The 23,597-nt window shown below is 37.9% G+C and overlaps 2 protein-coding genes across 6 annotated transcripts in view; one reads left to right on the top strand and one right to left on the bottom strand.

Annotated features, from left to right (window-relative positions):
• Nucleotides 1-16,568, top strand: part of dnmt3ba (DNA (cytosine-5-)-methyltransferase 3 beta, duplicate a) — a 24,075-nt gene extending 7,507 nt beyond the window's left edge. The window contains exons 1-23 of one of the 5 annotated variants that reach the window (XM_046057562.1): nt 340-512; nt 597-2,260; nt 2,350-2,461; nt 2,602-2,661; nt 2,936-2,991; nt 3,342-3,491; nt 5,224-5,283; nt 5,395-5,544; nt 5,634-5,741; nt 7,310-7,439; nt 7,645-7,761; nt 7,879-7,923; nt 8,036-8,115; nt 8,267-8,379; nt 9,139-9,322; nt 10,136-10,220; nt 10,381-10,526; nt 10,719-10,809; nt 11,348-11,496; nt 11,606-11,691; nt 11,793-11,862; nt 12,207-12,325; nt 13,100-16,568. In XM_046057562.1, coding sequence (XP_045913518.1) covers nt 626-2,260; nt 2,350-2,461; nt 2,602-2,661; nt 2,936-2,991; nt 3,342-3,491; nt 5,224-5,283; nt 5,395-5,544; nt 5,634-5,741; nt 7,310-7,439; nt 7,645-7,761; nt 7,879-7,923; nt 8,036-8,115; nt 8,267-8,379; nt 9,139-9,322; nt 10,136-10,220; nt 10,381-10,526; nt 10,719-10,809; nt 11,348-11,496; nt 11,606-11,691; nt 11,793-11,862; nt 12,207-12,325; nt 13,100-13,241 — 3,888 coding nt within the window. In that variant the 5' untranslated portion in view covers nt 340-512; nt 597-625 and the 3' untranslated portion in view covers nt 13,242-16,568. Of the gene's footprint in view, nt 1-339; nt 513-596; nt 2,261-2,349; nt 2,489-2,601; nt 2,662-2,935; nt 2,992-3,341; nt 3,492-5,223; nt 5,284-5,394; nt 5,545-5,633; nt 5,742-7,309; nt 7,440-7,644; nt 7,762-7,878; nt 7,924-8,035; nt 8,116-8,266; nt 8,380-9,138; nt 9,323-10,135; nt 10,221-10,380; nt 10,527-10,718; nt 10,810-11,347; nt 11,497-11,605; nt 11,692-11,792; nt 11,863-12,206; nt 12,326-13,099 lie in introns of those variants that run through there. The other 4 variants (XM_046057561.1, XM_046057565.1, XM_046057564.1 and 1 more) reach the window with 4 other exon arrangements.
• Nucleotides 16,569-22,122: 5,554 nt separating this feature from the next.
• LOC123975585 overlaps nt 22,123-23,597 on the bottom strand; it is a 14,109-nt gene continuing 12,634 nt past the window's right edge. Inside the window, exon 9 of the mRNA XM_046057184.1 lies at nt 22,123-22,648. Coding sequence (XP_045913140.1) covers nt 22,490-22,648 — 159 coding nt within the window. The 3' untranslated portion in view covers nt 22,123-22,489. The remainder of the gene's footprint in view (nt 22,649-23,597) is intronic.

Here is a 23,597-nt window from a genome sequence, read left to right as displayed (position 1 = left end):
CTGAAGCTAACATTACTGAAGCTAATGTCAAAGAACTTCCATGAAGCCACATTAGCCACATGTTGTGTTTAGTGTATAGATGAGAGTGGTATTGATCTTCTCATTCCGAAAATGTTGAACTATTTTTTAGTCTATCAACTACAAATAATTGACACTGAAAAATCTACTTGGAATCACTGATCAGATGTCATCTTTTCCGCAAAAGGACAAGGTGTAGGTAATTTTTTCAACTAATGGATATCCCTTTTTGAAACAAAGATTTATTTTATAGGACACTGTATCACTGTATCAAAATGGAAGTTATATTAATTTCTAAATGTTGTCTTCTTTCTTGAATTAGACCATCTCCGTTGAGGAGCTCATAAAAGGGGATTTTAAAAGCAACTTTGAGCTTCTGAAGTGGTTCAAAGTTTTCTACAATGCAAATGTGAAAAGTGAAGACTATGACCCTGTGAAAGCTCGGGACAGCCATGATATTAGCCCTCTTGTGACATCTCTTCTATCGCAAAAAGGTAACTTAACATTTTCTTTCATTGTGATAATAAAATAAGGCAGTGCACTGTATACAGTAATTTTTTTTTCTCTTCCTTTGTCAGACACAGAAGAGAACAGCACTGTGAATAAAATGTTCCCCTACACTGAAAAGTGGAAGGATATTTTTGATTGGGCTGACCATAGTGCTCTAGGAGAGCACTATACATACTGCCGCTCTTGTGACAGGAACCTGAACACATTTAATAGAGGCCTTATTGACCTTAGGCGACATGCAGAAACAAACAAACACAAGAAAAGCCAACGCCCTGATCCGCTACCCTGTAGCGACGCAGCTATTCGGTTTATTCACAAACAATGTTACACTGTATCTGCTAAAGGTCGACTGGCATCTAGACATTTTGCACACTGTAAGCAGAGGCTGCAGTACCCCAAACAAATCACATCTGTTTGCCAACACACTCCGTACTGTGTTTACATTTATGGAGGGGTAACGCTGGGAAAGGATGACACCGTCTCTGTGGTCCTTGTTGGGTTTTTTGATGTCGATGCCTCCAGGCACTGCATCCGATTTCTGGATGCTCTTCAGTCAGGGGGCGGTGCAAGAGATCAAACGGCGGCAGCAGTGGTGAAGACCTTGAAGAAATTCGGGTTGCCCCCAGATAATCTTGTCGCTGTTTATTCTGATGGGAATGGTGCGGCCTCAGAGCACATCTGCTCGCAACTCAGGGAACTCAATCCGAACATCATAGCCTTAGGAGGGCTGTACACCATCGCTGATGCTGCTTGCCATGCTGGGGTTAAAGAGCTCTCCAATCAGGCTCAAGAGTTGATGGCAGATATCCATGATCACTACTCCTCCTGCTCTACCAAGAATGACAACCTCATGGCTCTTTTTGGCTCAGATATTAGTGCGGACAGTCCATCGTTTCATCTCAACACCAGCTGCCTTAAGTTTTACCTGTTGGTCACAAAAATTTTGGAAGTATGGACAGATCTGATATTGTACTTTAAGTCTAGCAACGATGATGACAAAGCCAAGATGATCTGCTCCCAGCTGCAAGATCCAAAAGTCAGGGCAACATTTATGTTCCTGGAGCAAGCCCTGAAGCCTCTGCACAGTTTCCAAAGACGTCTGCAGACACACAATGGGGCTGCCCGAGCTGACATGCTGCTCATCCTAGAGGAAGCTAGTAGCCTGCTGTCAACCTACACCTCCTACTTCCTTAATCCTCAAGCTGCTGCCCGCTTCCTCAAAGAACACAATGCCCAAATCCTTAAGAACAAGAAATTCCACCTGTCGAGCCCTGAGTTCAATCTGGGTGGGAAAGCTGTGGAAGACTTCCTGAATGAGTCAGAGGCTACAGAGGCTCTGCCACTGTTAAAAGAGGGGGCATTGTCTTTCTACATCGCACTCACAGGTATCATTGTAGAGGAGCTGCCTCTAAGCGAGGAGGTACTCAGGAGCATAGCTCAGCTGCTGAACCCCCAGAGCAGACTGATAGTAACAGGGAAAGCAGTTGGGGAGCTTGGGACTAATCTGGGAATCTGCAGCACCCCCGACGAGGTCAACCAGCTCACGAGTGAATTCCTTGAGTATCAGCAAGCTGAGGAGGAAGTGAAGGACAACTCAGCAGTAGTTTCACTAGAGAAACACTGGGCAAGCGTACTGAAGGACACCAAGCCAACCTCAGTCTTCAGGAAACTTCTTTTGACCCTGTTGTCTCTCCCCTGTCCTCCACTTGTGGCTCAGCAGGTTTTTACTCAGGTATGTAAGTGGCTGAGCTGCATCGAAATTATTTGTCTGTGTTCGTGTTTAGTTTTTTGCAAGTTTAATTAATGTTTTGCACTTCTCAGGCCCTGGAGAATGAAGATGCTGCACTGTCCTCTGAGAGTGAAGCCTTAACAGAAAGTGAGTGTGATGTCTCTGACAGCACCAGCAGCAAGGACTCCTCAGTTCACCCTGAAGGTAGGAAGAAGAAAGATGGTCCATCAGGTAAATAAATCAAGTTGAATTTGCTTCTAACTTAATTCATTTAACAATCTGATATTTCAACCACTTTTCATGGGATGATGATAATGAATCGTATGATTTGTCTTATTTTCTAGAACTGAATGGCCCTAAAGTGACAGTGAAGCCGTGTCAAGTTCTCCTTACAAAGATAAATCGTGAGACAAACCTTTTTTACTTTTCATTTGCTAAATTTATACTATTTTAAGAAAAAAAACTGACATGTCATTGCTAATTTTACTCTTATTTATTTTGTAAAATAATAAATAAAATCTAAATCTAATTGTAGCTTTTTAGCTGAAAAAAGTGAAACATTTTGAAATATTTTATAATGAGGGATCCTCCTCCAGATTTCCAGTTTTAACATGTGAAAATACAGTTATTTATAGCAACAGTAAAATGTACTGAAATACTTTATGCTTGCCTCCAAAGAGCCAAAGAATGAACATGGAGGTAAACCTGAAGAGAATGGCACCTCGTGGAAAGAGGTAACTTCACTGTTCTTCTGCTTCTTTATCAGCTAAATCTATATGGAAAAGAAGCAACCTGGTTAAAATACTAGATTTGTAATGGCAAATTGGACTCAGTTAAAAAAATGTGTTTTTGCTGCTTCATTTAAAATTCCAGCTTGCCGCTTTTGTAAAGTGAATCCTCTACTCTTCATTCCGTCTCATCTCCTTACGGTCTTTTGCCCTCATGTCTTTTCATCTTGATGGCTAACATAATCACTGGTGTGATGAGGTTCAGATTGCCCCTACATGGAGGGGTATGCATGTGTGTGTTTTGGTGTACATTTGCATAATATTTGAGCGTGTAATAGGAGTGTGTTGTCTCTCAGGGGACCAGTAGGGGAAGTTTTGGCTGGGAGAGCAGCTTACGCCAGAAGCCACAGGCCCGTATGGTGTTTCAGGCTGGTGCTAGCTCCTGGTCAAAACCCTTAGATGTTGATAAGGACAGAACAAAGGGCCGGGCGTCCCAAGATGAAGTGGTAGGTATACTTAAGTATACTACCAGAATATCCCTAGGTCGTGACAGGCCTTTTTGAACCTCTGAAATGCTACCAGAACAAAATGCCCAATGACAAGCGTGAGTATCTGACTGCATGATTACATCTAAGGTTGGATCAAATCTAAATAACAAATGCTATAAACAACTTAGGCTGAAAGACAAAGAATTAAAATGAAATTGAAAGTAATTTTTTTTATTCTTTTGCAAAAGCACATTAAAAACAGCAGGTAATTGTTACCCAAGTGTCCATCAATTCACAGGGTATCTGCAGGTCTTTCCTAAAAAAGTTATGAATTTAATTTACAATGTTGTGAATATTTATCTTGCTTCTGTCAGACAACATTAGTAATTAATCATTTTTATCTGCGGCTGTCGGGAGATGTTTTAAACTACATGTGAGATCTGTACAACTGAGGCTGTTCTGTCCTTTTTGTGGAGTTTGAGTCAGCACCGTCAGACCTGTAGCCTGTAACCTGTAGCGCCACAGTAACTAGGAGGCTCATCGACTAATAAGTGTTTATTTTAACAAAAACGTAATGGGCCCTGTCTGTGGAGTTTTCTTGTGAAATCATAACAAAAGTTATGATTGCATTCAGTGTTACCAAACAACTAAACATGTTGAGTGCATTTCCTTCATCATTAAACAGTTGCAAGGCTGATTTTTTTTTAAAGGAAGATCCATGTTTACAAGCTAGCAGTGTGTAATGGCTCAGCAGAAAAAGTTCAAACCCAGATGCAGGACTCAGAAACAGACAGGATAAGTAAAAGTTTAGGTTTACTCGTGATTCAAAAACAGGCAAAAGTCAAAACCAGGCAGGCTTATGAAAACAGGCAAACGTATCCAAAAAGGATCAATGTGAGGAGCAAAAGTTTGGCTGGAAGGCAGGGGATCATGCAGGCAAAGTCAAACGCGCAGAACAGATGGCTGCAAAGCTAAGGCTGAAGCACAATAGACAATGTGGCAATGTGTTAATGGGAAAATAATTCAGGGCTGATGGGAAAAGTGGGAACAGGTGCAGATAAGCTGGGGAAGTTAGTTGACGGGGATTGGCAGGAAAACGGGTTGCTGCAGAGCAGGAGGGAGAGGCAGGATCTGAAATGACAGGGGAGTTAGTACGTGCACATACAGATAAACCATGCACATCGAAAAACAGATCCATAGCGCTACCAGAGGTCTAAAACTCCACAGAGAGAACTTAAATTAAATCATTATTACATTGGTTACATTTAATGGACATTTAACATAAAATTGAGTCATATCTGTCCTGTGAAACACCATTAAAAACACTTGTGTGGATTGAGCTTAACAAATGAAAAGTTGGAAAATGGAATCCAATCATACCTCTAACACACCTTCATTTCAGATTCATCATTTGCTTTGTTCACATAGTGCAAAGTCAAATTAGACATGGCCCCCATGTTTAAATTCAAGACATTGTCTTCTTTGTTATTGGATTTTATAATTATTCATAATATTTCATTATATTATGCTGCTTTGAACATAGCAAATGGTCATATTTTAACAGTGATGAAGAGCTCCCTTGTTTCTTGTTTTTAACTAATTCTCTCCTTAAAGTATATATAAAAACTATGATGCACGTAATTGGTGGTACATTAAGAAATATGTAAGAAATATAAATCTAAAAGAAAAATCCATGTCCTCACCTAAATTACTTTGATTTCTTGCTGTTTTTAATGTGGTTGACTTTCAGGCAGATGAGGCATCACCCAGTAAACCAACACCAAGAGGACGACGGAAACAAGCCTACCAGGTAATATAACAGCTACAGGAAAAAGCCCACAATACAGATGTTCACAAAGTTTTTTCAATTTTTTCATTCAATTATTAATTTTAATTAATAATTAATTTTGTATGTTTGCAGGATGGGAAAGGGTTTCTGACAGGAGAGCTGGTGTGGGGGAAAGTGAAGGGATTTTCCTGGTGGCCTGGGATGGTGATGGCTTGGAAAACAAAGACCGCTCCCCCGGGTATGCGCAGGGTGGAGTGGTTCGGAGACGGCATGTTCTCAGAGGTTAGAAGTACAGCGCATGTGTTCGAGCTGCAGAAACACTTCACATGTGTTGAACTGGATTTTTACATTGTCATCGCTTTCTGCTGCAGATCTATACGGACGTTCTGCTGACATTCAGTGCCTTCACTAAGTGCTTCTGCAAAAATTCCTTTGCCAGTTTGCCCATCTACAAGGAAGCCATCTATCAGATCATCGAGGTAAGAGGCCAAAACTGGTGCACCATCAAAACATTTTGTACTGTCTTTTCTGTGCGGTTTCTCTTCTTACACATCCTCTTAGCAACTTTTTCTTGCCATCCAATGTAACTTCATTGTAGTTGTCCCACATTTAGCTATCGTCAAACTCAGGAAACTAGTTGCAGTAGTAGTAGTAATGACTTTAGTCCCATAATGTTGTCTAGTGCTTCTCCGCACACAGACAATGGTTTGGTCAACTCAAAGCAGTTCTCATCTCATCAATACTGACATCATGGTGTTGTGATTGTCAGTTGTATGTAATTATGATATACTTGGGTGTTTGAACCTTTAAATACCATTCCTCTTTTTCCGTGAGAGATGAAAGAGGACAGAGATGTGAGTGGGGGATAAGTGGTGTCCACACCAAAGATTTTTTTGCATGGGCCGACAATGAGGATAATGAGGTGGAACTGAGTACAAAGAGACTGTGGCGGCAGAAAACAGACTGGGAGTCGCAGCAAGGCAAATACGGCAACATGCAGAGTTTTAAAACAAAAATGGGGTTGACAGCGTTTTCAATCTTCTCCGCTTCAGGTGTTCGGATTTGCCGTTTTAGTCTGGATGAACGGCGAAAACGTTGCAAAAACTCTGTGGTTTAAAAAAAACGTAGTAGTGTGGGTGTAGCCTTCGCCCATCTCCTCTGTTTAGCGATGGTCCCAGAAAAAAGACCATCACTAAACAGAGTCCTAATTGTCTGTTCATCTCTTCCCAGGAGAGTGAAACACTCACATTTGGCCTCATGTGACAATGTCAATGACGGTCGTTTGCCTCCTCTGACAAAGCGGTATCCATCACCTTGATAACGACCCCACACAAAGAATAAGGCCCCATCCACACTACTCTGTTTAAAAACAGAGTTTTAAAACGAAAATTTCCAACTCGAGCGAATTTTCGCGGGTTCTAATCGCCTTCTCGCGTTGTGTGTGAACACTTCGAATCGAATGTACTCACGCGAGGAAAAGCGTCGTGAGGATTAAATTCGCGTTTGGTCTGAAAGCACCATAACAGTCAGTTAGAACTGAAGACACCGCTTTTATATGAGAGGCTAAACATCTTCAATTCTCTTCAACCAAGCCAATTTCCCTTAATTTTATCCTTCCTTGGATAACCATGACCTGGACGACCTTCACAGACACCTCTTTTCCCGTTATTCCTCCTGTTTCCATTTATTCAGGTGCAACGTTCTTAATATTTATTATTTCTTTTCTCACCGTTATGTTTTGCCAAAGGTAAATGCAGCTTTATTAAATTGAAATATTGCTACAGCAGCTATTAAGCTGTTCTTTGACTTCAATTAAGATGAAATCAGAAGGTTTGCTTATTAGGACCCCTACTGTGAGCAAGCTTTTTCTAAGAAACAATTTTTACCCTCTAATGCAAATATAATAATGAAACACAATCTGTCTCTCAACACTGTCTAACTTACAGCTTGGTGATCATTTGGCCCTGTCATTAGGAACAATTTCTGTTTTGCAAACATCAGAGATGTACTATGTAACTCAATGCCAGGAAATGTTTGTAATCTGCAGTTAGCAAGTGAGCGATGTGGGAAGTCTTTTGCTGAGGCAGCAGGAAATAAAGAAAAAGAGCTGAAGCTGATGCTGGACTGGGCTTTTGAAGGATTTCTGCCTACAGGACCAGAGGGATTCTTACCTCCCGGTAGGTGCACATTTATAAATGTTTACTTATTTTCTAATGATTAGATTTACCGAAAGGTTCAGACAGTGTCAATGTGCCTGTCTGGCTCTATAAGCAACTTCACTTGAACTTCTTTCCCTTGTCGATATGTCAAAAGATGTTTCTTAAAAACACATTTTGTTTTTCAAGAAATCTCTCTTGATTTCATCTTTTTCTGGTCTTCCAGATTCTCCTGCACATCAGGATTCTTGTGATTCTGCCCTGTCGGACTGCCAGCCTCCAGCAAAAAGGAAATATGTTTTAAAAAGCAAGGCAAATGCACCTGCCATCATCTATAAAAGAGGTACATATTATTTACTCAACAAACATAACTACCTGAGAGCAAAGATTTAGGGATTGAGTCATAAGTTTTATGTCATTGTCATCATTATTGTTTGCCTGTTTGTGATTTACTTTACAGAATCAATTACAGAAAGGGTCAAAGAGAAAGGCAAAACAATTGAAGGTAAGTTTTGTGTGAGAGTATTGGAGAAATCTGTCATTTAAAAGCAGATGTTATATAAACATGTTATATAAACATTCTTATTTTTACGGAGGTTAATGGTTTGTTATTTCAGATTTTTGTTTGTCTTGTGGATCATCTGAGATTGAAGTGCAGCACCCGTTGTTTGAAGGTGGCCTTTGTCTAAGATGCAAGGTAATCTAACAACCTGATCACCTTTCTCTTCGACTTCATGTGGTCTGCTTTACTCCATCCCAGCCCAGTTTGTGAATGTCTAACATCCATCAGAAACACAGCTGCTATTAACGTCCCAAATGCTGCAAAAAAATCATGTCACTGCTTGCAGGAGAACTTCACAGAGACACTGTATCGCTACGATGAAGATGGTTACCAGTCGTATTGCACCGTGTGCTGTGCCGGCTTGGAGGTCATTCTGTGTGGCAATGCCAGCTGCTGCAGGTAAACACTGCTCAGGTGTTATCTCTCTCAGTGCATGCCAGTATATCAATGTTTATTGTTTATAAACGTAATATTCTGAATCATGATACACAAAAAATAATTAACACTTCATATCAATTATTTAGACAGATTTCAGAAACACTTGATAATGCCTGCTGAAGATGTTTCACTTTCACTTCTCGTCACCATACAGTCCCATGTGATTCTGTGAAGTCTGACACTGAGTGTAGGCTAAAACATTTTGGCAAACTGGCACCATTAAAAGCATGCTGAATTAGCTTTTAGCAGTTCTTGTTTGTAATGTACTCATGGATGTACAGATAACTATCACTGGATCATTTTGATAATAAAGAAAACCTAATGATTCTCAGGCAAGTGATGGAGTTAAGGAGCATCTTTATATGATTTCTATGGATGTTTACTGGTGATGATGGAGATAATAAGTCACATTAAATATAAAAGTGTATCATGTCTGTGTGTTCAGATTTAACAGATTTATGACTCAGAGAAGAAGCTTTTGACACTAATAACAATCGGGTGCTAATAGTTTTAAAAGCAAGAAAAAAAATCTTCTGGTTGTCCTGAAATTTCCAAATGGCTAAAAATAAGAAATAGCAGTGATGGTCAATGACACTAGTCACTTTCTGTTTCCCACAGTTGGATGGCTCATGCTATCCAGTCTATTTCTTTGTTGTATCTGCAAATGTATCATTATTTTCATTCACATGTATGTTCTCGGGCATTCTCTGTCTCTCCTAGATGTTTCTGCAAAGACTGCCTGGACATCCTGGTGGGCCCGGGAACCTTTGACAAGCTGAAAGACGTCGATCCGTGGAGCTGCTACATGTGCAATCCGTCACAGTGTGACGGAAACCTCAAACTCAGGCCAGACTGGAGCGTTAAGGTTCAAGACTTCTTTGTCAACAACAGCGCCATGGAGTTTGTATGTACCACACTTTCTTACCTCATTATACATTTCTAGGTTACAGGTTGGCTTGTTTGAGGGTAAATTTATACATTTACACATTCAGTTTCAGTTTAGTTTATTGTCATACAATCGTGTTAAAACATGAAGGCAGCATACAGATTTAAATAACAATTTAATGTCTATTGCAAATGGTCCCTGAGATTTCAGTATATAAAATATTAGGAAACTACTAAAAACTTAACTTTGTTACAACATAAAGGTGTCCCCTGCGATGTAGTAAAAAAAAAAGAGGGTAAACTGATGCATAAAAGGAGTTCAAGAACAAAATCAAAACGTGTTAAATGTTACACACTGACAATGAGTATAGAGTGGTTTGTCCTGTTTTGTATTTTTTGTAATTTGATGGGTAAACTACTGGATTTGATTACTATTTTATTAGTACCGTCATACAGTCATTTATGCTTTTAGCTGTTGCAAGTATGTGAGTGAAGCAGCTTTGATTTAGATTATGTATATTTGTTAAAGTGAGGTGAGTGAGTTGGCAAGTCTTTCACTCTGGTTATGGCTGGTTATGTCTGAAACCCCCAAATTATCTTTTTAAAATGATATAAACAGAAAGTCTGTCTTATAATATCTATATCGATTGAGGTATAAATAGAAGTATTCTCTGAAACCAGATATTAGGTGGGTCTGATAAATGACAACTAGATGATGATCATCAACAAAAGTCAGCTAATCGATTAACCAACTAATTGTTTCAGCTCAAAAGACTCTTGTGTATGCTTCTGTATATAACTGACTGGTGCTGAAAGTATTTATTTATCACAGGAGCCTCACAGAGTGTACCCCTCCATCCCTGCCGATCAGCGCAGACCAATAAAGGTGCTCTCGCTTTTTGACGGCATTGCAACAGGTTGGTCCATCATGTCATGTGGCAGTCTTGTAAACTCAGACAAACTCACCCAGACTCTGTGATGTGTTGTTAATACATGCTACTGAAGAGCAGCCTTTGGAACCTGATTATTCATCTCATCATTAACCTGCTTTTAACTACTGTGGCATCATCGTGACAGGATACCTGGTGCTCAATGACCTGGGTTTAAAGATTGAGCGCTACCTTGCTTCAGAGATTTGTGAGGATTCGATCGCTGTGGGTATGATCAAGCACGAGGGAAAGATCGAATATGTCAATGATGTTCGAACCATCACCAGGAAACATGTGAGTACAAGCTGTAGTTTATCTGTGTATACTATAACAAACACTGAAAACAAATCTGTAATCACATTTAACTCCTTCAGTTTGTGTATGTAAGTTCTTTATAGTCATTTATGTGATTTTGTGTCACAACAGAGATGCTAAAAACAATATGAAATATGAACTCAACTTAAGCTCTTTGCTTGTGTGTTGCAGCTGGCTGAATGGGGTCCATTTGATCTTCTGATTGGAGGCAGCCCATGTAACGACCTGTCTATGGTCAACCCTCTTCGAAAAGGTTTATTTGGTATGCAGCTAACAGACTTCTGTTTAAAGCATTTTTGCAGCTGTGCAAGCTGAAAAATAGTAACTGATAAAATACTGGAGAAAATAAGCTCCAGTATTTTAAGCTGTCTGTCCATCATGAAACTCCATAAATTACTGAAAGTTGAGGTAGAGCAGTTAGAGGACATCAGAGGGAAAACCAGAAAATATTTTCTACATATAATATGATCCAGTTTCACCAAAATCAGTAAATAAAGTTGTGTTTATGTACAGTAATCGGTGAGATACAGTAATCCTGCCCCTCGGCAGGTTTCCAAAAGTTGGCCAATCGGAAGAAAGTGGGGTTTTAGGGAGGAGGCCTAAAACGGAGCTTTCAGACAGAGAGTGAATAAAGGTGGTGAATCAACGGACAGTATGATAAAAATAATGTGTTTCTTGACCATTAAAGCATGTAAACATTTTCTAGTAGACACCCAAAATAAAAGCAGGAACCTGAAAATGAGCATAATATGGGACTTTTTTTATAACTCTTTCTGTTTATCTGTCTCTTTGTCCTGTAGAGGGCACTGGAAGGCTCTTTTTTGAGTTTTACCGCATTCTGACCCTGTTGAAGCCGAAGGAGGGCGACGACCGTCCTTTCTTCTGGTTGTTTGAGAATGTGGTTTTCATGAGTGCCAATGACAAGTCAGACATCTGCAGATTCCTTGAGGTGATCATTTTATATTACTGGTGAAAGTGTCTTCTAGGCCCGATGGCAGGGAACAGACTGCATTAAGGTTTTTTTGCTCATTATTAGAATTTTTCCCCTTTTTCCCCAGTGTAATCCAATCCTTATCGATGCAGTGAAAGTCAGTCCTGCTCACAGAGCGCGCTACTTTTGGGGAAACCTCCCTGGCATGAACAGGTACATACTAATACACAATCATATTACTTTTTTAATGCATATTTTCACGCTGGAAGACAGAAATGTATTCAGTTTACATGCCTGTCTGTGTTTCTCTTTAGACCTCTCGCTACAGCTCTGGATGACAAAGTGGCCCTCCAGGATTGTTTGGAAGTTGGACGCATGGCAAAGGTAGAAGATAGATGATAACATGAAGAACCAACAACCTTTTAGTTTGTTGTTGTTAAAGCAGCTAGGAAACAGGGTATCTGCTTGAAACAAATTGAATTCAGTTTCGTCAGATAAAATTTTGAAAGTCTAATCTAATTGAATCTAATTTGCAGAAGAAATGTTAATTATAAAATGTTTTTCTACTTGATTTTGGGCTATTGGAAGTCTGTTTACACTTATAAACAAAAAATTTCATTGTTTTAACAGCAGATTGCTGTTCACTCAGCACCATCAGACCTGTAGCAAACACTGTCACTACCGTACCTCCTAACACTCTGATTCTGATTTGTCATCGCTTCTTGCAGTTTGACAAAGTCCGCACCATCACAACAAAGTCTAACTCTATAAGGCAGGGGAAGATGGGGCCACTGCCTGTCACCATGAATGGAAAGGAGGACTACCTGTGGTGCACCGAAATGGAACAGTAAGCATTTGTGGAAAATATGTTCTTGTAAACATACTGTTTACATCATAGCAATAATCTCATGTTTAGTAAATACATTTGGTAAAGCATTTTTATCTCAGAAAGTTGTAGAACAAGGACAGTGGATGGGGGGCCTGTTCCCAAAAGCAGGGTTAACAAACTCTGAGTATTCTTAAGGTCAGTTCTTCTATCAGCACTTGAAAAAGCCAGAAAGTGAGATTAGCAGAAGTGAAAACATGGTTTTGGCGTAGAGACTAAAGCTGAGTGAAATGTGGATACGTTGGAATGAAACAACATTGCTCATTACTGTAAGTGCAATAATAGCGTCACAAGTAAAAAGCCAGTAAGAGAACACCTGGTTAACAATCATATATTTACAGAAATGCGGCGTCCTCAACTGTTGTGCTCAGTCTCTCATTGACAGTGGCGACTTTAAGCATCTGGGGGCCTGTTTCAAGAGCAAATGTACAACATGACTCACGAATCACCAAAATTTAGAAAACATTGTGTACATTAAATCATATACACCTTTCACATTTGCTTTGCTAAAATGTAAAGTTGTGAGTGTACAGCTTGTATAACAGTGTAAATTTGCTGTCCCCTCAAAATAACACATCACACAGCCATTAATGCATAAAACACTGGCAACAAAAGTGAGTACACCACTAAGTGAAAATGTTCATGACTATGTTAACAAAGCAGGCCACTTCTGGGTCCACACTTTATAACAGAGGTTAGGTTATTTATTTTGTTCCATGTGGTTGACTCTTTTAGGATCTTTGGCTTCCCCAAACACTACACGGACGTGAACAACATGGGCCGGATGCAGAGGCAGAAAGTCCTGGGTCGCTCCTGGAGTGTCCCTGTTATCCGTCACCTCTTCGCTCCACTGAAGGATTATTACGAATGTGAATAACGACTGTGAACCCAATCTCTCTTGTCAGAGCAGCAGCGGTAAACCTACTGCTTTATCCTGCCCTGCACTACTAGGTAGTTCAAACTCCTTTTTCTCTGAAAGACTTTTTAAAGTTTTTACTATTTTGACTTTTAGAAGTGTTTGTGAGTTGTCAGTCATCCATCATCCACTATCATCAGCAGGCACCGACACTTTTCAGTTTTACTTTTTTTTTCCAGGTTTCTTTTCATAAATGATGGTGCTGTGATCAAACAATAATGTTGTGAACATGGGCCTGAATCACAAAGCAAGATTAGACGGTTAGCCAGCTATCTTTGGGCTTCACTCAGGTTTTCTCAGTATGAAGTTGGTTCACTCCAGTGCAGGTTAACGTTAGAGATCAAAACCTGCCAACAGCTCCATTTCACACACAATCAGCTTAGTGGAAACATGGAGTCATCATTCCTACAGGTTCCTGAAGTAACGGCGTTAACAATAAAGTGATAGTCAGTAGAAGTGCTTGGCTACCATGATAATTATGTTAGAGAGCAATTAAATATATTTGAAAATTAAAAACAGGACTTTTAATAAACATAGGGATAGTAAATAACTGCTGATTGTAGTTACATTTTAATTGCGCACTCTTGTTAATTAGCTCAGTCAATCAATATTTTTAAATTTTTAACAATAGATCAAATTTCTGTGTAATGTGAAGGAAGTCAATCTTAGTGATGAGCCCACAGAGGTTTATCACCTGACTCTGCAAGTTCTCCCAGCTCTACAGGGATTTTTAGCATCTTTCAGCTCACTGTTTTGATTTCCTGGGCGACAACTTTACTGTTTTTGGTTCACTCTCATAGCATCATTTTCGGAAACGGCAGGCCGCTGTTTTTAGCAAAAAAACCCCACCGTACACCACCTTCTCAGGACCAAACAACAGGCAGACACAGTTAGCAATCATCACTATTCTAGACTACTGCACATGTTGAAATGCCTTTATAGTAATACCTTCACTTATTAGTAGCCTTGCTTTTCATAATTTTGAATGATATTCCTGCTATTTCTACATCTTCTTATTCTTATCTCATTGTTTGATCATATTATATTAATATTTTTGTATATTGACAACCAGCCTTATGATACCGGTTATTCAGGATCAATATTGTTAGAAGCCAGGTAACCCAAAGAGAGCCGTCAAGCTTGCTTTGCAGTACAGGCCCCAGGTCTCTACCTCAAAATCTGCAGTTACACTTTTTCATTCTGTATTTAATTTATGAATCTGAAAAAAACATTTTTGATTGTGTTTTCTTTCTACATGACCTGCATTTTATGGGTTTTTTTATTGCATAATCTTACCAGGGATTTTAAGTCTGCTCTAATCATGTCCATCATAAGCTGTGGGTAATTGTATTGTTTTCATTTTATTAAATTAATCAAACTATCCAATTTTTTAATTTGAATTATACATTTATTATCCAATTTACATTAATCTCACTGTGGTGCACCAGGGATTTTTTCCAAACTTGCCTCACTGGTTTTGCACATTTATTTTTATTTTTTTTAAGGAAAGCTATTTATACAAGACCAAAACTATTTTGTGTCGACTCATTGAGAACAAACTGTTGTGAATCTTATTAATATTTCAACTGGAGTGTCTTTAACATTACTGTAGTGAGATCAATATGGCAGAGGTCTTCTAACGTAGGAGACGTGTACCTTAAAGGATCATAACAGTGGTTTTGCATATTTCCTCCCCTTAATAACAAAGTATTTACACTATAAAACAAAAAAGCCAACCATATTTCACAGAAATGTAATTCTAGCTTGAATAAGATGAGGCACACTGCTTTGCTCAAGTCTCGTCCTCTTCCTCCAGGTCAAACAATAAATACCATTACAACAATGTACTAATTAAAACATACATGTGCTGTACACACAGCATGGAGTTTATTTGGTTTTGTTTTATTTGTTTTTAAGCAATGTATGACAAATAAAAAAGCACAAATACAAAAATATGATAAATAAATTAAGAAAACTAAAATTAAACACATTCATGAAAAAAAAGAATATAAAGATGATAAAATAGTACAATTACAAAGAATTTGAGAAAAAATAAAGAATAAGTTATGGGGGGGAAACAAACACATGGTGAATAATCAATACAATCATTCATGCCGGGATATATTGATGGATTCAGCTTAAACAAAATCCCCAAATCTGTCTAATAGACTAATTACCATATATAATTACCAGACTCTCTACCATCCCCAACACAAGGGCGTTAAAAACCTTAATGACTACTAAATGCAGATCACCGTATTTTAATAATATTGACACAGCAATAGTGGATTTTAAACTTTTGTTAAGCAGTGTGCTTTGAACTCTCTGTTGTGAATAGGGAATGCATCACGACCACCTGATTTTAGTTTCTCTTTTTTATGTTTGGAGAGTTCATCTGGAAAGTTGTGATGACCATTTTTACAGTACTTTTTGACATTTCATAAACCAATTACTCGTCTGTGTCATCCCAAGACATTTGATGGCATTTTTCACTGTGTACTGTGTAGTGTACCTGCTAAACCACTGGTACGGTCCTTTACATGTCAGTGACACACAACCTTTTAGTTTGAATATAATATCTGTGCTTCTTCTTATGTTTGGTTTGATCTTCTTTTTTTTTTAACATGAAAGCTTTTCTAATTCTCTTAAAACATCGACAGTACTGTTCAGGTGTCCCTAAACGACGATTTTATGCACACTAGTGTTTTTTTTATTCAAATGGATAATGTTACCTTCACTGAATGTGGAGATGTTTTCCAGTGTTCAATCGCTGTACTGTATCTGTTCACGCCAAGTTGTGCAGTTATACACAGACAGGCCTACATTACGATCAGGCTGTTCTGATGTGGTCGACACCTTTACCTCATTGATTGTTTGTTTGGGACTTTTGATTCCCGATGGTGCTACGCTAACGGTGCTAACTTTTCAAATACATTGTTTGTTTTTTTACTTCTGCTCTTAAAATCGGCCCCAGCTCTTCTTATCAGTTGTTGTTTTGGTGTGTGTTGATTGTTTAATTGTGGATTTGTTTTTATGAAATGACAGTAGGAATGATGTAGGGAGATAGTAGTGCGATGTATAGCTTATTTCCAGCCAATAAATGGCATACCAGGACACAATTAATAAAAGTGTATGTGTGTACTGTGCCTGTTTATGTAATTGTAATAATATTTTTTCCTTTAAGGTCCAGACTCATTTAGCCAAACAAAATGCAATGTCCTGAGCCAAAACATCTAGTTTTTAATGTTTTATTGCTTTGCCATGAGTAATTAAACACTCAAAAATTCAGAGTGCACTGGAGCCTTTATTTAAAATAATTAAGTTCATGTGGTTTATTCCCTTAATGGAGATAACTGGGAAATTATGTTCCATAGCTTTGTGGCGCTGCAAAATCAGAGCTGTATATGTGTCACATTTACTTTTAAGTTAAGAACCTATATTCAACCACAAGAGGTCAACATTGTTCTTCACTGTGCTGCAGTAAATCATTTGAGACATGTTGGGAGAGAAGCAGTGGCTTTACGTTGAGCTCATCAGCCCCCTGTAGACCTACATCATGTCCCAACTGCAGTTGTTTAAGATAGCTGGGTAGAGCTGGAGGCAACAATGACTGAATCCACTCTACATCAATGCAGCTTTCCAGGGAGATTTGGGTACAAAAAAATAAAACTTCAGACAGTGCAATCTGTTGATCAAATGTACTGGTTGGGAAACCCACCTAAACAGCTCTTTAAGGAAGGAGGGGCAACAAGAAGCAGTAATAGTTACTTTTATTCTGTCTGCTGTGTTATCAATACCAGACATTTACATTAGCTCGCATTAGTGGAAGAAGTTATACTAGATATTTTACTTAAGTAAAAGTAGTAGTACCACAATACTCCATTACAAGTAAAAAGTCCTCAAGTACTCATTGTGCATAAAAACTGTTTACCTAAAGTGTTTAACTATCATATTATGGTTCTGGATTACGGAAGCCCCAAGAGGCCATACATTCATACATTTTACAAACTAGAGATACCGGATAATGTTTTTTGAGATCATGAAACTTTGTTTTCCCAAGACATTGACATAATTTGAGATCTCGAGAGAACAAACTGTCTGGTCTATTAAATGATTGCAGGAAACATCAGTGTAGCAACGTAAGAGGAGCAGGAGAATATTGATTACCGCGTCTCTTTAATGAAGCCCTGACCCAGGCTGAAAAAAACTTTATGCCTTGCTGTTACACATATTATACAAACAAGTGTGCCTCACCTAAAAAGACCGTTAGTAAGGCTACAGCTTTATCAGTAGCCTATCACATTTAATTCATTATTGTTTTCTCAAGTTCTTGACAAAATGATCCCGTTATCTAACATTTGTTATTTCAAGATTATGACATAAATAGCACAAGATCTCGAGAAAACAAATCAATTGGTTATCACGGGAAAACGGAGTAAATAAAACTTATGAATGTAAAGCCTCTTTGGGGTTCTGCACATCAGTACTCAGATTTTACTTAAGTAATAGAAGCAGTATCACGGTGTAAAAAATACTAAGTTACAAGTTAAAGTCCTGCATTCAGTCCATGTGTATATACTTATTTATATACATTATAGAATTTTGCAGAATGACCAATGTGAGAATATTCCTTATATCACTTATATCACTGGAGTATAATTATTAATTTGTTGATAATAATGTGCAAGCATGACTTTAATGATGCAGCTGATAAAGTTGGAGCTAATTTCAACTACTTTGTATACTGCTGTTGCTTAATCTATGTCAGTTTAATAGTTGATTTATATTTTGAATTATTAATCTGAATCTGTAAGTAACTAATAACTTAAGCTTTTAAAAATGTGTAGTAGAGTAAAAAGTACAATATTTTTCCTCTTAAATATAGTGAGAAGTATAAAGTAGCACAAAATGGAAATACTCTCATGTAAGTAGCTCACAATTGTTAAGTGCAGTACTTTTTTTTTTGCTTCACTATTCATTTGCTTGACGTTTCTCACCTGCTAAAGCAAGTTTCAGCTCTTCACTTCCTGCTTAGCCTTTCAAACCTCAGCCCTAGTTATAAATATAACATGTCATCTAGTTGGATCTTTGTCTTTATTAAAATAATTATTGATTTCTGAGTTCACAGTGCTATAAAGAGTGAAAGCTCAATTGGAAACAGATGATATTTCCCAGGGTTTCAGTATCCTTTCCATCTGAGAAGGAGTGGGACTCTGGTTGGTTGGTTTTACGTCCAGTTTTGTCGCTCCAGGCACTTCCTTTCCCTCCTGAACCAGTCGCATCACCTCGGCAAAGGAAAGCTGAGTCTCCTCCGTCTCTGCAGACGTTTCTGCTGTCTGGTTTTTACTGATACCAGAGTCTGAATCAGAAAGTGTCCTCTGGTCTAGCTGCTCAACACCGCTGTCCATCCGTGTCCCATGTGGAGAAGCAGAGCTCCACTGTTTGTAGCTGGTCCGGTCTATCGGCTCCACAAACCTGGTGATGACAGACAGCAGGGGGGATGATGGCAGTTTTAATAAAGTTGGGGTTTGAAGGGGTGAAAAAAAGTATTAATTTGATTAGGATCAAAATTTTAAGAATATAAATAAAGTCATGATGTAAAAATGTAACCTGTAATGCAGCAGTGGAAAGTAAGTACATTTAATCAATCACAGTACTTTTTGAGGTATTTTTTCCATTTTAAGTTACTTTAGTAATGGATTAAAATATAATAGTATTGTACTTTTTACTCCACTACATTTATTTGATACCTTGAGTTAACTAATTCCTTTCCAGATTCAGATTAATACTAAATATAAATAAATAAATAAATAATTAAAGGATATTATTATATCAAAATGACTTTATTGACAAGCTACTAGCAGGTACGTTAACTGTCTGCAATATAGTATTTATGTACACATAAATGAAATAAATAAATAAATGTAGTGCAGTACGAAGTAAAAAATTTCAGTCTGAGAGGTTGTGAAGTGTCACGAAAACAAAAGACTCATGTGAAGTACCCAGGATTCTGAGGTAAAAAATGAGAAATGTCACTCAAACCTAGCATTCAATTAAACAAGAAACCAAGGAGGTCATACTAGACTATGAAAATAAAAACCTGAAAACTTATTACCTGAAAAAGATTGTCAACTTATTCATTTCATCAGGGAAATACCACATCCATATAGCCAATTTCTCAAGGTCCGGTCCATCATTTGAACCTTTTAGAATATAATTTTTAAAGTACTTTGAGTCTATTCAATTTCAATCTATTAAAACTAAAACATGTGCCCACAACATTAGTAGTAGTAGTATTAGTATTTTAGAGAATTCTTTGTAGAAATATGATTGCTTAGGCTACTTTTTCTGTTACGTTAATCCTTATATTTTGTCCTTATATTTATATTATGATAATCATTTTTGTCTATCTTTGTACATATTATAATTGACACCTATCCTGCTGCCGTAGTCAATATGTGGGCCTAGTTTTGCTGGAAGCCATATTTTGATCTTTTTGTTATGATGCCTTATGTTAGACATTCTGTCTGCCTGTATAAAGAGTCACTTAAGTTTATTTTAAAAAGAGAATAAGCTTACCTGTTATAAAAGAACAACTTCATGTCCAGCAGTTTGGTTTCGTCCCTGTTGTTCTCGTTTAAAACCTTAAGTCCGTCCTGAAACCGCCGATCAGCCTCGAAGTCATAAGAGTCAAACCTCAAGAAAACAGACTCCATCTAAACTCTGATTTAAGTTTGTATTTGAATCACTACCATCTCACCTGAGACAGATGAGAGAGCAGAGCAGTAGTTCCGGGTCTTCTGAGTTTCTTTGGGGTCAACAAATGTTGCTTTAAGAAGGCGCACAGCTGACTGAGAGAGCAGGGCTGAGGCTGTAGCGCCCCCTCACAAGGTTCATGTCATATAATGTTGGCAGTGGTCGAAGTTTAAAAATACTTCTAATCTATTCAAGAACATGCACAATGTAATCCTAAAATCACATAAAATATTTAACGTACTAAAACTGTATTTTGACACATGGACCTTAAATTTATGCTTACATTCTTCTTTAGGGGCACATATTACCAAACAAGGTGGGAGAAGTATTCAAATCACTTAGTTAAGTAAAAGTAACAATACCACATTATGAAAATAAGTAAAAAGCCTCCATTCCAATTATTATTGTTGAATTAATGTACAAGCGGTACTTACCTAACCCTAACCTAACCCTAACCCTGATCTTGTAACTTAGTTGGTCGATGTGGCTCTAATTCTAACCGCTTTAACTAGGTACGGTTGTGTAGTTTAATCTATAATAATACATTATCTTTTATAAATGTTTTATATATAATTTTTCAGATTATCATTATTTTTATGTTAAATCTTAATCTGAAAAGTAACTAGTAACTCTAGCAGTGAAACAAATGAAGTGGAGTAAAAAACACAATATTTCTTGGAAATGTAGCAAAAGTAAATAGATTATATAAAGTACAAGTACCTCAAATGTGTACCTAAGTAGAGTACTTAAGTAAATGTACATAGTCACTTTCCACCACTGTTGAATGAATTGCCCCAAAGTGACCCTGAGGGTCTGGGGTCAGTAATCCAACCTTGGTGTTGTGTTGTTGGTAATGTTTCAGTTGTGAGTTCAGAGTTATAGTGACATTACAAAGGAATGGTTCAACATTTTTGGAAATATACTCCTTCACTCTTAAAGAGAGTTAGTTGTGAAGATTGATACCACTGTCATGTCTGTACAGTACATATGAAGCAGCCAGCAGCTGCTTAGCTTTGTATATGCATAAAGAATGGAAACAGCTAGCCTGGCTCCGTCAGAAAGTTATTAATTCATGAGCTTTAGAAGTGCTGGTAGGCAGATTTTGTTACTGCTGGACAGAGCCAGACTAACTGTTTCCTGCCTTTACACTAAAACACTTACATTTACCGTACAGACATATCACCCTTCCTAACTCTCAGCAAAAATAAAGCCTATTTCTCAAACTGTTTTATTAACTATATTTTTTTAAATATCCTTAAAATATTCTTCTTATTATACAGTCATTGACGATTTTAGCTGATACATCCATTCTAGTGGTGTGAATTCCCTGAAACGTTTATTCAAATAATCATATTACCTATAGAAAACTGACACTGTATCTGGGACCTTTGGGGTTTAATTCATCTTTGGCTCAAACCTATTTTACATTGTATTCACATAGCAGGAAATGTATTTCCCCAAAACACACAACAACATTTGTAATGACATGCTAACGTGCAATTACAGCATATGTGAATGAAGAAGGATTATTTACAAATATTACTTTTGTCAGATAGTTTTCTTCTTCACCTTTTCACTGTGAAACTGGGTTAAGGTAACCCACATTGTTGTGTGTAACAGTAGAGGATGAACACGTATGGTGAGCAGAAACGTGACACCGTGCGATTGTGTGACTCCTCCAGTCGCTCTGTCCTTGACCACAGCCGGCCAGCTGCCACCGAGAGGAGACAAAGTATTTCAGCTGATCTGCTCCAAGACAATCTGAGCTTCCATCTCCAGCTGTGAATCAAAATTTAATATATCTGGGTATTCAAATTAGATTTGCTAACTGTTAAAAAGTTACAAAACAAAGCTATACTTTGATGTGCAAGCTGACGTTTTTCACTGACAGTGAAAGTCAAGAGAGGGAGGGAAGGGATCATGCTCCTACCGGGCAAGGAAATCTTATCTTATTAACTACTTAGCAGTTACTTTTTCTTTTCTGAGCATGTGACGTAAGAGCCAGATGATTCCTGCAGAGTGAACACCTTTCTATGTCTGTAAAGCCAAGACAGACATGTAGATAAAGAAAATCACAGTAAGTTGGTCAGATCTTAGAAGTTTATTCAATTAGAACATAAGGGTTGTTCTCTACAAAATACTACAAAAGATAATATACATTTAATTAGCAGTTCATATATAAGTGCAGACTCAGTTTTACAAAAAGCTTAAAATTGTAAATATGAAGTTTGTGGTAAGTGAAATCAAGATTAAGCCCATCTATAAAAGGAGATGAGTGTTACAAATTGCACCAAAAGGAAACACTGACCTATAAAAGGTACTCACAGTTCTGCTAAACATCTCACATAGAGTCTAACGGTTCTCGCAGTTCAACCATTACATTTAAAATTCCTTCCCCCCGTGGCTCTGACTGCTCTCAGCTGTCCAGAAGTGTCAGCTGTTTCTCCTCCCGCTCACTCACAGCTCTGTGAGTCTGCAGCCGCGCTTACTGTAGGCGAGTATCTTTGTCGGTGGGGTTTGCTCTGGTTTGGGGTTTGTCTCTGGGTGGAGCGAGATGGGCGAGCAAAGCAGAAGGTCAAAGTGCTGCTGGAGCTGCAGTCGTAGTTTCCGTCCTGGACAGAGAGAGAGAGAGGAGAGAGGACCGAGATGAGGCAGAACCACTTACAAAGAGCCGAGGAAATAATAAAAATGCTTTACAGTACTATACCACTTTGTTGTTATTTTGTCTATTTAACAATCTTGCAGTGTTTTTTGAGTAATTGTTTAGAGAATATCAGAAAATTAGGAAATATGCCCCCTCACAATAATAGATACATTACAGTTTTCTCAGTCGCTTTGGTGCATTTCTCGATTCATCATTTGCAAAACAGTAAGTGCATTTCTCGAAACAGGTAGTACAAACGGCACAACACAGTGGATTACCTGCAAAAGCCCATAACTTGCTCAAAATCCTTAGTCTATCTGTCAAAAGCAAATCTTTAGGTCATTGAACTTGTCAGTGCCATCAGAACGACAAGTCCTTGTGTCTTGTTTATGAACAAGCAAGTCAAAATGTTTAGCCATCTTGTCAATATAACAGTGTTCTCTTTAAGTATTTTCTGATGTACATTTTGGCTAAGATGATGATGATGATGACAATGATTGAAAATGCACAAGGCTGCACTTTTTTTACTCATCATTTTCTCGTGATTTTGAGATAACCATAATGAGAGGATAATACACACAAAAGAAGAAAAATAAAGTCAACAAGAACAGGAATCAAACTAATCAAACTGAGCCCTGTGCTCTACCAACTGAACTAACCAGTGACACTGGTAATTGCTTTGAAATTATCCTAAAGAAACGCACCTGCCAGCCCCTGTATTCAGCTATGGTTTGTTATCTCGTGATCACGAGAAAATTAATTATCCCGTTCTCAGGGGAAAACAACATTCGTTATATATATATATATATATATATATATATATATATATATATATATATATATATATAGTGATACCAGTTTTAGGTTATAAACTCATTGTTGAGTGTAATAAAATAAAAGTTGTACATAAAGGTTTA

This window comes from Micropterus dolomieu, linkage group LG08, assembly GCF_021292245.1.
Source record: "Micropterus dolomieu isolate WLL.071019.BEF.003 ecotype Adirondacks linkage group LG08, ASM2129224v1, whole genome shotgun sequence".
Lineage (NCBI taxonomy): Eukaryota > Metazoa > Chordata > Actinopteri > Centrarchiformes > Centrarchidae > Micropterus > Micropterus dolomieu.
This window is presented reverse-complemented; position numbering and strand designations above follow the sequence as displayed.